The sequence below is a fragment of the Hirundo rustica genome, chromosome 1 (genome assembly GCF_015227805.2).
Source record: "Hirundo rustica isolate bHirRus1 chromosome 1, bHirRus1.pri.v3, whole genome shotgun sequence".
NCBI classification, from domain to species: Eukaryota; Metazoa; Chordata; class Aves; order Passeriformes; family Hirundinidae; genus Hirundo; species Hirundo rustica.
The window spans coordinates 44,017,050-44,029,999 of NC_053450.1; the positions used below are offsets into that span (position 1 = coordinate 44,017,050).

Consider the following 12,950-nt stretch of genomic DNA (forward strand, 5'->3'; position numbering starts at 1 on the left):
CCCACCCCGCTCTCCTCCCCACCCCTCTGCCCAGGTTGGAGGAGGGTTTAAAAGGCAGGTGTGCCGGAGGCCGCTCGCCATGTCCAGATCCGGGGACAGGACCTCCACCTTCGACCCCAGCCACAGCGACAACCTGCTGCACGGCCTCAACCTGCTGTGGAGGAAGCAGCTCTTCTGCGACGTGACCCTGACGGCCCAGGGCCAGCAGTTCCACTGCCACAAGGCCGTGCTGGCCTCCTGCTCCCAGTACTTCCGATCCCTGTTCTCCAGCGGCGGCGGGAGCGGCGGGCACCCCCACGCCCTGGGGCTGGGGCCCGGCGCCCAGGACGGGCTGGGAGGTCCGCCGAAGGAGCCGCCGCCGCCGCAGACGCAGGAGGAGCCGGGCACCCCATCCTCCTCCCCGGAGGACAAGCTGCTGGCCAGCCCGCGGGCCATCAACAACCTGGTGCTGCAGGGCTGCTCGTCCATCGGGCTGCGGCTCGTGCTGGAGTACCTGTACACGGCCAACGTGACCCTCTCGCTGGACACGGTGGAGGAGGTGCTGTCGGTCAGCAAGATCCTGCACATCCCGCAGGTCACCAAGCTGTGCGTGCAGTTCCTCAACGACCAGATCTCGGTGCAGAACTACAAGCAGGTGTGCAAGATCGCCGCCCTGCACGGCCTGGAGGAGACCAAGAAGCTGGCCAACAAGTACCTGGTGGAGGACGTGCTGCTGCTCAACTTCGAAGAGATGCGCGCCCTCCTCGACTCGCTGCCCCCCCCCGTCGAGTCGGAGCTGGCGCTCTTCCAGATGTCCGTGCTTTGGCTGGAGCACGACCGGGAGACCCGCATGCAGTACGCCCCGGACCTGATGAAGCGCCTCCGCTTCGCCCTCATCCCAGCGCCGGAGCTGGTGGAGCGGGTCCAGTCGGTGGATTTCATGCGCACCGACCCCGTCTGCCAGAAGCTGCTGCTGGACGCCATGAACTACCACCTGATGCCCTTCAGGCAGCACTGCCGGCAGAGCCTGGCCAGCAGGTGAGCGGCGACGGGGGCTGCCCTCACGGACGCCCTCTCGGCGGCTGCTGCCCGCGGGGGCGGCGGGCGCGGGGAATCCCGGCGGGCACAGACCCCAGGGGCCGGGGCCGGGCCGGGCCGGGCTGGGGGCGGCGCGGCGGCCGGAGCGGCTGGAGGGGGGCGGCGGCGGGGCCGAGCCGCCCGCCCCCTGCACCACCAAACTTTTCGTCCCCTCCCCTCGGCCCTCTGGTCGCCCGCGCTTTGGGAATCTGGGTTTGGGAGTTTTATTGTTTTGTTTTGTTTTGTTTTGCCTTTTTTTACCATAATTATTTTTTTTCCCGCAATGTTATTCCTGAACAAGGGGTTACGTCTTTAAACTGTAATAGACAAGTCCTAAATCTGTTATTTGCACAAATAACTGCATCAGCTGTGCACACCCCGATTCTTGCTGAAGGCGAAGTGATCTCCCTGTTTGTGCATAGGAACTTGTGGCTTCATAGTCCTTACATCTATGACATGTCAGTTATTTTCATTTAGTAAGGTAATGAATCATGATGTCAAAGATTGACGATATGAGGTTGGTGTTAGGAAGTGAACGCGCAGCACGTAGTTTTAACAAGGAGTAAACATATCCAAAAATTATCTTCTTTTAAAATATGTTTGTACTTCATTCACAGATGGAAAGATAATACCATATTCTAGTGTTGGTGTAAGACGGTGGTGGGGTAGCACAGAAATCAAACCACGCTTTGTATTATTCAGCTTGTTATAAGCTTTTTAACTAATAGGTGCGTATTACTAATGATTTGACAGCGGCGAGAAACTAGTACATTAATAAATATTTTAGATAATACACTCTATTAGCATTAGTGCAGAGGATTCTTTATACTCTATGTAATAGGCACTCAGATGGTTTAACTTTGGAGATGGTGTGCCCTCTTTTATTATTTCTGGCTAGCTCACTGTGTTAGTGTTCTGTCATGCTTACCACTTTGTTGTCTAACTGATTCTCACTCTGAAATCCAGAACATCAAATACAACTATTTTGCATCATAAAGTTTTTCTGAGATGCAACTGTTGTAAGTTGGTGCCTACCCCTTAGCATTTCAATGCCTGGAAGTGATGACTTTCAAAAATGCAAACCCCACTAACTCCTCAGGCTAGATTCTGCACACTCCCGGGGGCAAGCTGATGCTCGTGTCCTGGTGGATTGCTGAGATACCAGCCGGCTTGGTTCAGTGAAGATACCTTTCCAGCTTCAGTGGTCCATGTCATTTGAAGGATATGTAGTGGTGTTCTGACCACTGAATGCTTACAAGTGTCATGGATGCTGCAAGAATCTGATACTGCTGGTGCTGGGAGCGGGCTTTCCCTGTAAGCGGGAGCATACACAAAGGGATTGCACTTTAGGTCGTTCTAGATGAGACTCTAAGTTGCACTTAATGACTTACAGGAGATTCCAAATACCACAAATGCTACTTCTTTTTAATTTGTAATAGGTCTGCATGTCTGTGCAAACAGTGGTGTTTCAGAAACCCTTAACCACAGTGGGTGAGAACATGCTGTTTTCTTCCCAACTTCAATGTGTGTCTAATAACAGTCTTGTAACTAGTTTCTCTTGATTGTGTTCTTTAGTGGCAGTGAAATGGGAGCAAAACCATTCAGATTTATTTAAAAGCAGGCAGTAGAACTTACTCTAAATGTTAAAGTGTTGGAGATGTTGAAATGCTTAGTAATGCAAAATGAAATAGTTATATTTTCATTTTTGGTCTTGGATGATATTCCTAGAAATTCATAAAGGTCACGAAGGCCTATCTTTGAATCTTAATCACTTTAAGATTTTGCCAGGCTACCTAAGTGTACAAATGCCTTCTTAAAAGGGAAGGAGAGAAGAAAAAGCAACATTCAAGACTACAGAGATTTCCAGATTTGTCCTCTCTGTTACTCGTAGTTTCTCTAGCAATTTTAACAGGTTGACATTCATTCTATAAAATTTTATTTTAAGAAAGAAAATCTGCAAAGAGTTCCTTAAGTTACTAATTTGCAGAAGGAAATCTTAAAAGTAGCTAACAGTGAAGTACATGTGCAAATACATAAAAATTATTACACAGAAAAAGACTTCAAAACTCTGATTACTTTTTTCTGTGAGTAATGGTGACTTTGGTAATTTGGAATTTAATGAAAGGTCATTCGCCAAAGATTCACATGTCTTTGGAAGGAGATTAAGTGTTCCTCTTGTGCAGTGTAATAGCTCCTGCACAGTACAGTAAGGATTGAGAAATGCAAGCAAGCCCAGTGCCATAGCCACCTGCTTCCTGCATGTTCAAAAATGGAGAATGGTACTCAGTGTTAGAATTTGCCAATAACTTTACTGCATTTTTAAAAATAACTCATTTTTTTTCTTTCTTTTTTGTAACAAGCTACTTTTAAAAAAAGCAGCTGTGTTACATATCCATGTGCACACTTTGGAGTACATTGGCATCAGGTCTACTTCTGTTTCTTAATGGAAATGAATGTAGCGGGAAGCTCAAAATATGCTGATTCTGCTCTGAAATGTAACTATAAAGTTAATCCTGTGGAGGAAAGAGATTTGGGCTCACAAGAGCCAGTCTGTGCTCTGTGAGCAAAGGTATTTATGTTTGTGCCACAAATTCAAATCCTGCAGTGCAAGTGATGCTGGGGCTAGGAAGTACCTGAGTTGTCTTTTGTGCTGCAGTGAAAAACACTGTTTACCTACAGAGGCAGTAGGATTTTTCATTAAATTTCCTAAGAGAAGGCAATGCTTCAATGTCCTGATGTATTTTTGTAAAATTAATTTTCAAGGCACAACAATTAAATAATCAGAATTTTAAAAGTTGAGGGAAATTGTTCCTGACTTGTGAGCCTTGCTGCGCACTCTGAGGTTTAGGACTTCACCACAGGGGATGGGTGTTTTGGCTTTGATTTGACATTTAATCAGGAGCTCAACTGTAAGCAAAGTTAGTAATAGTGTTGGCTCAGTGATCCTCACTTCACCAGGGCCTCAGCATGCAAGCTGCTGTTAAAGCCTCCGAGACACAGTCAGTTTTGATGTCACTAGGAAAAATCATGGTTGATTTCAGCATGGAGTGGGGTGAGTGACCCTGAACATTAGGCTTAAATTATGTTTGTCTGTCCCTGAAAGAGACATGTAGGTCTGTGCTGTATCATCTTCTGTCGTTCTGGGAAGAAAATGCATTTAATAGAGCAAAGTTCATATTCCAGACATTTGTTTGAATCTCGGATCTTCACCAAAGTGCTAAGTTGATTAAAACATCTCGGTGCTTTATTGTGTAATATAATGTATTTTATATAATATGTGGTATATGTTTTCAATTTTTTAAAAGTTTGGGGACAGAGCATTCCCACCTGCAGCTCCTCTCACCAGCAAAGTGTGTTTGGGCTGGTCTGCCCCTCCCAGGATCTGCCGGCAGAGCAGCAAATACAGCTGCATACATGAAGGCAGAGGGGACTGAGGGAAGTAAAACTGGGAGAGAGGGGGAAATGCAGGAAAAGAAAGGAGCTGAGATACCCCTAGGGGAGAAATGGGATATAAGTAGCGGAAACAAGAAAGTACAAATGAGGGAAGAGGTGAGAGAAGGATAGTTTTGAAGGGAGAAAAATGTAAGAATAGGATACCAGACAGGAAAGGAAACTAGCAAAACAAAAAAGACCCTGGCAGATAAAAATAAGATAGGGAATGAAACAAAAGAGGGAACACTAATTCTTGGAGAAACAGTGTCTGTTGTCAATAACAGCTGAGCGTTGCAGTTTCTGGAAAAGATTTTTCAGATTTGGGGGAGGAAAAATGGATGGAGATCAACCAACTGACGTAAGATAAGAGTAGTCCTAGACAGAAAATACAGAATTAAAAAGCACAAGAGAAAAGAGGGAAAAAAGGAGACAAAGAGATAAGAAGGCTCAGCCTGCCCATGCTGTTTTATGGGTTCAGCAAAGTCCCAGCATGTACAGACCCAGCTGTTTTTTTATGCTTTTGTTCCCTGGACTACTAGACCTCGGGGAGATTAGCAGTGCAAATTCTGGTCTTCAAAGCTGGTTGTAGAGATAGTTTGGTTTGCTGTTTGTATTTTTAAATTTCATTTCAGTGGAGAGAGGGTGTCATCCAGACTGTTTGGTGTTAGGCAGTATTAATGAAAGTGATAGCAAATTGAACAGTGACGGTTGATGAAGATGACATGAACAGTTTTCATTCAGTAGGAAGATGATACCTGTTGATGAAGAAGGAAAATGTAAGGTACTGAACTGTGTGAGACAGTGGCATTTATGTGGAAGACATATATGTCTGGTCTGTTTTACTTTCTACAGAGGAGATTAAAAAATTTTAAGAAACCAGTTACATCCCTTGGCAATTAAATAATTTCCTTCTTGCATACACTATTTGTCTCCAAACCTCACAGACTGTAGTTCAATTTGACTTCTTATTCTGCTGAGATTTTTGTAGAATCTCAGCAGGACATGTTTGGTGGTTGTAAAAAGTGTGTGTTTTTTCATTGAAATGCACTCTGTGTTCTGGTTACAACCACCTACCTGTCCCTGTATGATCGTAACAGCAATACTTGGATTTTTAAATAATATTCTTATTCCTTTTTCATGTTTAATTGCAAGTGAGAAATACTACAGATCCTGAATTTACATCCTGATAAGAAGAACATCTTAAAATGTATGTGAATTATTAAGTTTTGTGTTACAGTGTGGATGGAGTGGATGTGAGGCTCTGGTTTATTTTAGTGATCTTTGGATCAGTTTTTATGTACCTGAATTAATATCAAGAAATTGTATGTGTGCCAGGACTCTCTCAGCTGAGCTGCAGAAGGGAGACTGACACATTAGAGGCTGTGGGGTAGTGAACCACAGACCTGTAGTCAGTTTAATCCTAGTTAGTCTTACCTACTTTCCTTACTTGCCTCATGTGCATTCATTTGCTATTGGAGACAAGCTCATGCTGAAGTGTAAGTGGGAAGACGTGGAATTTCCAAAAGGGTGGGAGGCCTGGAGCTCACATTATGGACAGAGGAAGCACCACTGTCCTAAAATGACTTCTGTGGGTTGGGAAAGTCCTTGGGAGCCTTTTTAAAGACACATATATCCTGGCTCATAAATCCTTGAGAGCTGCTGAGACATAGGTGATAGCCATTTTTTTTGGCTCAGTTATAGTATTTGTTGGGAGAAACATAATTTATGAAGAGCATTTAATAGCCTTTTCTATGGACAACCATCTTTCCAACAGCTGCAGGTGAAGAAAGGTTGCCAGGCATGTAGTGTGGGTACTTGCCCTGCCAGCCAGTTTCCCAGTCGGCGGCGCTTCTTGGAATAGTGTCCTTTGTGAACTGGCAGTCCCTTCTGATTTATGTCTTTGGATGATAAGACAGACTTTCCTCAGATCCAATCTACTGAACTTCACCTCTATCTGTCCCCTCTCTGGACTCCTGTTACCCTGACTCCTGAGTGCTCCTCTCACACACCGATCCCCACTGCTCCAGACCTCTGTGCTTAGATCTTTAGAGGCTGCTGCAGTTTGCTGACCTCTGCTGCTCCTTGGCTTTGTCACCCTGCCTTTTTAGCCCTTGAAGCAGCTTCAAATACCTGCATCTGCACCTCCAAACTCTTATTCCAAGGGGAAATCTTTCACTGGATTTCAGAACAGCTTATTCTAGAGGGAAAATTAAACTAAGTTTCAAAACAAGTAATCTTACTAAGCCACTCAAACTGATGACAAGGTACTTTTGAAAATGGGAACTTCTTCCTCAAATGCTGGAGCAAAAATGCCCATTTCCACCGCCTGTGAGAGTCTGTATGGCAGATTTAGAAGTCATGCATGTCCCTAAAAGGAGAGCTGACCCCCATGAGTTCCTGAGCTGCTTTTGCCCAATCTCTGTCCTGTTGGGAAGTGTGTAGATTACGAGTGGTGTGGAGCCTTCTCTACAAGGAAATCCCATTTCAGACAGAATCCTCCTGGAATGATTTATGCTTAGGGTGTACCTTTTACAAACGGAGTGTTGTAGGATCATGGTGGGCATCAGACATGTCTTGGCTACTGGTCTGAGGCTTTTCTGTTCACTCTTTGCCTGATGTGCGTCTGCTTCATGTAGAGAGAAGAGATAGAAAGGAGGGGGTCTTAGAGGACATGTTGTGGCCTGGGGTCACAACAGTTTTTTCTTTATAGCAGAAGAATATGGAGGTTCTGAATCTGTAACTGTTGAGCAGTAAATGGAACAGAGCTGTGGTGGTGTAATTGTTTGGATTTGTACTTGAAGAGAAAGCACAGGGAGCCTTGGGGGCAAGGGGAGTGAGGAGAGCTAACAGAGAACACAAAATCAACAGAAAATAAGTTTGCCAGGAAAAAGCTTTGGTTCTGTTATACTCATGAAAAAAAAATCTGTATGATCTGTAAAAACAGTTTCATCTTTTCGAGCAGCTCCTGTGTTTTTAAAATCCAAGATGTTTTCTACATCAGAGCAAGGTTTGTTATTATCCTTTGCTCATCATGGCCTGAAAAGATTGGACAGGGAATAGGAATCCTAAAAGAAGGGTTTGGGCTGGACTCCCCTGCTCTGTAAACATCTCTCATGTTGGTTGTGTTGAAACAGATTCTGTCTGGTGTTACACATTTACCAAAGGACCATCTAAAGAAATTGAAGACTATGGAAAGTTGAAAACTATTGGTAGATGCTTCCTGGCATCATTTTTCATATTTACTGCTTCCCTGAAATTTTCTTTAAAGACCGTCATGCCTAGTACTTAGTAGTCAACACTTGCTGTATTCTTGGAAAGCAGACAATGAACTGAACAAATATTGTCAGCTGCCAAGTTCAATGGAAGCAGACGGTTTGCAGTGAAGCTGGAAGTAAATAGAAGTTGGTGCCACAGTTGGTTCTTCCTGCATTTCCCAACTGATGCCTTCTTTCAGTAAAAGAAAAAAACAAACCCAAACAAACCAGTGGAAAAGGTAACAAGTCATACCTTGAGTGAGCTGGCAGCAAGGTCTGTTTCTTTCCTTTGGCTTCCTAAGGAAAAGGAGCCTCAGCTGGAGAGAACGCAGCCTCTGATGCAGACACCTTCTGTTGATACGGACATCAGACACAGAATCAAACAAAAAAGGACTTTCTTGACTTTCCACAGTTTGGAAATCAAAAAATAAGCATTGGTTGAAATTTCCTAGGGGAAAATAATTAAAAATATGATTTGATGACTTTGAGGCATTCTATACAACATTTCCATTTTACAACCTCTGTCAGAAAAATAAAAACAAAAAGAAGAAAAAAAAAAAAAATGGAACCAGCCAACAAATCAAATCCAAAAAGAAGCCAGACAAAATGAGGTGAGGAAGGGAAAGCAATTTGTAAAAGCACTTGGCTTTGACTTTTTGTATCCAGAATAAAGGGAATTACTTAAAGTTTTTTTAGAACTACCATTGGTGAGGAAAATCTGTTGTTTGAGTAGTTTTACCAAGAAGATTCATGACACAGGAGGTTTTGTGTCACATTCATCATCTTGCTTTGCTAGTAACATTGCTTTGAATTCACCTCCCTTACAATGCTCCAGATACTCAGTGTGTGGCTAGAAAGGGTATCTTTAGCCTTCGGATCTGGTACTGCAAGGAAGCGAAGATGAGAAGGACACTCCTCTGTGTTCTTCCCAAAGGAGCACTGCATAGGTGTCACTCTTCCAGAATAGTTGCTAACCTATTACATCAGAGGCTTTTACCCCATAAAGGAAGGAACGTTGACTTTAAAAAATCTTCTGGCTAAAAGCTGGAAGCTAGCTCTTAGATATTAGAGATCAACAGTGGTGGGGTTGGTTTCATAGAGAAAAAATGGGGTTTTCAGAGCTTCAAACAGATTCTAAGTTATTTTAATACAGGGTATGGAAAATTGCCTGACAACTTTAGAAATAAAGGAACTTTTAATTTGTAAGGTAACTTTATAGCTGTTAAGTGTGGCTTGCCAGATAAAATATTCACTTACCCTTAGACTTAAGCTTCTAGAAGGAAAAGGAATGATTACTGTTAAAGCGAACATTAATTCTTTTCTATGCTTTGTTTTTTAAAGTATCAGACAAAATTTAAAAAAAAAAATCCAGTAGATTCAGAGGAGAAAACCAATAGTCAGTAGCAGCAGCAAATCATTCTCAGCTTAGTATTTGTCTTCATAGACTTCATTCTGTCAGTGCTCAGCAACATGTATTAAACGAGCATCATCTTCAGATAGCATTGCTGTGAGCTCTGCTGCAATGAAAACTGGTACTTGGGGGCCTTCTGACAAGCATGTCTGCATAGAGAATGAAAAGTTGAAAACCAAAATCTTCATGATAAGACTGGTTTCCAGGTTTTTAGTATTTCTAGAAAGTTTTATCACATTCTTTCTAGCGTGCCTGGGGCAATAGGTTCAAATTAGAAGAGGCAAAAAAAAATCCATTCATAAAGTAACTTCCATATATTTCAGCAAATTTTTGAACATTCTTTGAACTGAAGACCTGAACAATTTATTGGTCATAATTTGCAAGAGACTTTATCGTGCTTGTATGTTTTGACAAAATCAGGACATTCTTAATGTTTGTACTTTTTCCATAAGGAGAAGGACATTGTGCAGGACTTGGTCTGTTGACTGTGAGAACTTAGGTCCTTCCCCTAGCAGTGCTGTAGGGTTAGGAAGAGATTCTGGATGCCTATTCACCTATAGGTTATGATGTTTGTTAATTCATTTTATGAGATAACAAAACCTCATAAAATTCCTTTGTCCGAAAAAAATTTTACATTGTACCTTATGACTTTCATTGACTTCATCATTAAACTCCCGGATAATTAGATTTCCTCTCTATTAAACATGTGTTACTAATCGTGGCTATCTTTGCAGTCAACTATGGAAGCCAAAATCCATTGAAATAAGCAATTTTCATATGACACTTCTTTTGCACTGACATGCCCATCCAGGAGCTGGGAAGGTAATTGTTGAAGATTGCATCCCGTGTTCTCCATGGCAAAACATTTTTTTCAGTTATGGGCAGATGGATGCTTGCAACATTTGTTCAGTTTTGTAGACTGCAACTAGATTGTCAACTACATTTTTGCTGAACACAGCGCCCCTCCAGATTCCTTTTGTGAGGAAAAGGGTTGCTAAAGACCATCCTGGTTCCTGAAGATGAAATTAAGTTTTTGGGGCTAACAAACAAAAGGTCTGCAACTGAAATGTTGATTTGGATAGTGTATACCTCTATTACTTCGAGGTTGGTATCTAAACCTCTCTGAAGTAATTACCTTCTGCTGCAGGTTAGTACAGCACACTTTTCTGAGATTCTTGTTACTTAGTTTGACAGTATCACTGTCAGACTCCAGTTTTTCAAATCCTTTGATGTAATGAGATATGAGGATGTAAGTAAGACTGGCCACACATTCACTCGCCCTTACTGGGTCTGTGCTGGTCTTTTGGTTGGTTTTGCTTGTGCCTGAGTTCAGGGAGCAAACCTGGAGTTTAGTTTGGCTCTGCTGTGGTTAAGGTCAGCGCTGAAGAAGGAGCAAGAATGCCATCATATCTGTCGAGTCCCTGCTCTGAAGAGATACACAGCTCTCTCCATACTCAAAGCCATGGTGATAGCATGTACGAAAAGACAAGTAATGATTCAGACTTCTGGGTTTACTATAGCCCTGAGTTAAGAGAAAAGTATAGTTGAATACTCTTTTTGTATTTTTTTTTCCATTGATGACCGTGATCACTTACATGTCTTAAGATGCATTTCTCTTTCTGATGTGTAACACTACACTGGATGCATTAAGAACCACAGGATTGCCACTTCGTGGTTTTATTCTTTCCTTTTCTTTGCATTCCTTAATGCAGAGAGCAGAGCCTTAGTGCATTGTTTAAAAACTGGAAGAGTCTGGAGCAAACCTGTTGTTGAGGCTTGTTTTCTTGCCAGCTTTTGTAGAATGAACTTCTACTAATTGCCCAGATAAGGAAAACCCACCAGTGCAAGATTGATGGATGTGTTAATAAAGAAAAACAATGTACAAGAAGAGTATTTCCCATTCATGCATTTTCTATTAACATGAGGCTATCAAGGTTGCAGAAGAGTAGGAGTGGTAGTCAGGAGTGTTGAGGTCTCTTGCAGCCTTTTCTACTGATTTCTTGTTTGTCCATGAACTCTCTTGGGCTCAGCCTCTTGCATGAATATTCATGCTTAGTTTAGACCATGGACTGGCGATCTGAGTTTTAGAGCTGACGGGCATCTGCTGCTGACTTGGAAGTAAGTAGAATTTAGTTATGTTGATGGGTATCTCTGAAAATGAAGCCACTTCTGTGAGTACTCAAATTCCTGGGTTTGTCTGCCTGAGGAAAACTACACAAGTTTGAAAATGTTGACTTTGAAATATACTTTGGTTTCCAGTCTTGTAAGTAGATGAAATAAATTTCACACCACATGAGGTACCCAGGAACTTAATTAAGGTGAATTAAGTGTTTTAAAATCTGAGCCTAACAGAAACTGCAGAGTGTGTGCAGAATAATAACAACACGTGCATGTTCATCAGTGAGAACTAGAGTTTTGGAGTCTAAGTAATGCTTTCAAGATAACATGTGGGTGAATTTATCTCAACTTTTTTGCCATGACATCAGCCTGCCTGTCCACGCTTTAGCCTTCCCTGACCGTGACCCACTACTGTTAACGGAACACAAGGTTCTCATAAAATCCTTGCTGGGGACACTGTGAATCACAGCATGTAGCTGAATAGTATATTAGACTGTAAAATAAGGACTGTGGGAAAAAAAAGAGCGTCAGATATAATGAAGAACATTGCTTAGTGTAATCTTGAGTTATCCAAATAGCAAGCATGTAATGATACAAGAAAGGGGGAAGCCTTATCATGCTCAATGTATTACATGTATTTTTAAATCCTATCTTCCTCATAATGTTTCACTGAATTACATTTTTATTAATATTTGGAAAAGTCTTCTGCATATAAGCAGTGGTCTTTTACATGTTTTTCATATTTTAGAATGCATTGTAAGATTCTAAAAGTTCTGCTTAGTGTAATATGAAACATAAATATGACATAATAAAGAAAATCTTTTTTCAAAACCTAAATTGCAACATTTCACATTAAAACTTAAAAACCAGATTTGACTCCAAGGAAACATGAGTTTAGAACCTGCTTGTCTTTAGCCACTGTATTGTCTTTACTTGGTTCACTGGAAGAACTCTCAATGCAGATGAATTAGATATTTTGATATAAGCACCCATCTCTTCTTTGCCATGTGAAATTTCCCTGTGCTTTTGGTAGAGACTTTGCTGACTATTAAGTTCTTACTAAACATTCACTAAAAGTCTCTGTTCTTGCTCCTTCTAATTTTAAACATATTTAAAAAATAATATTTTTTAAGCATACTAATATAGCAGCGCTGCTCCTTCTCAAGAAACAGTAGCTTCTCAGGCTGTTTAGCTGAAAAAGTAATGTTAAGGATAGTTGCAACTGCCGAAGTCTGGAAACTCAGAGTTATATCTGACATTTCATTCTTCACCTTAACTATTGAGCCTTGGCCATTCATTGGATTTTCACAGTGCTTTGGAGTTAGAAGGGAGTTTTACAGATGAAAGATGAAAATCAAAATAAACTCCTTTATCAAGTAAACCTTGCAAGGGCATTCTGAATTTTACAATGCACAGGGAGTTGATTGTGATATAACATACAACGCCAGGAGGGTTGGAATAAACAATTTATTCTCTATCGTTAGGGATGGCCATGCATAACTGACTTATGGCTCTGGTTTGCTCTGCCACTTGTTACATGTGCAGTCATCCCTAACTCATACCAAAACCAGTTTATCATACTCCCATAGTTTTTTTGCATAGTTTTTTACCAAATGTTCTCTCATTAGAAACTTTGCTGGGGAGACTGGACATTAAAAGACGCTGACAGTGCTTTAGTA

General features: G+C 41.9%; 1 protein-coding gene across 1 annotated transcript in view; it reads left to right on the forward strand.

Moving 5' to 3' along the window:
* KLHL14 (kelch like family member 14) overlaps nucleotides 1-12,950 on the forward strand; it is a 60,705-nt gene that overhangs the window by 1,009 nt on the left and 46,746 nt on the right. The window contains exon 2 of the mRNA XM_040085645.1: nucleotides 35-1,017. Within this exon, the coding sequence (XP_039941579.1) occupies nucleotides 80-1,017 (938 nt within the window). The 5' untranslated portion in view covers nucleotides 35-79. The remainder of the gene's footprint in view (nucleotides 1-34; nucleotides 1,018-12,950) is intronic.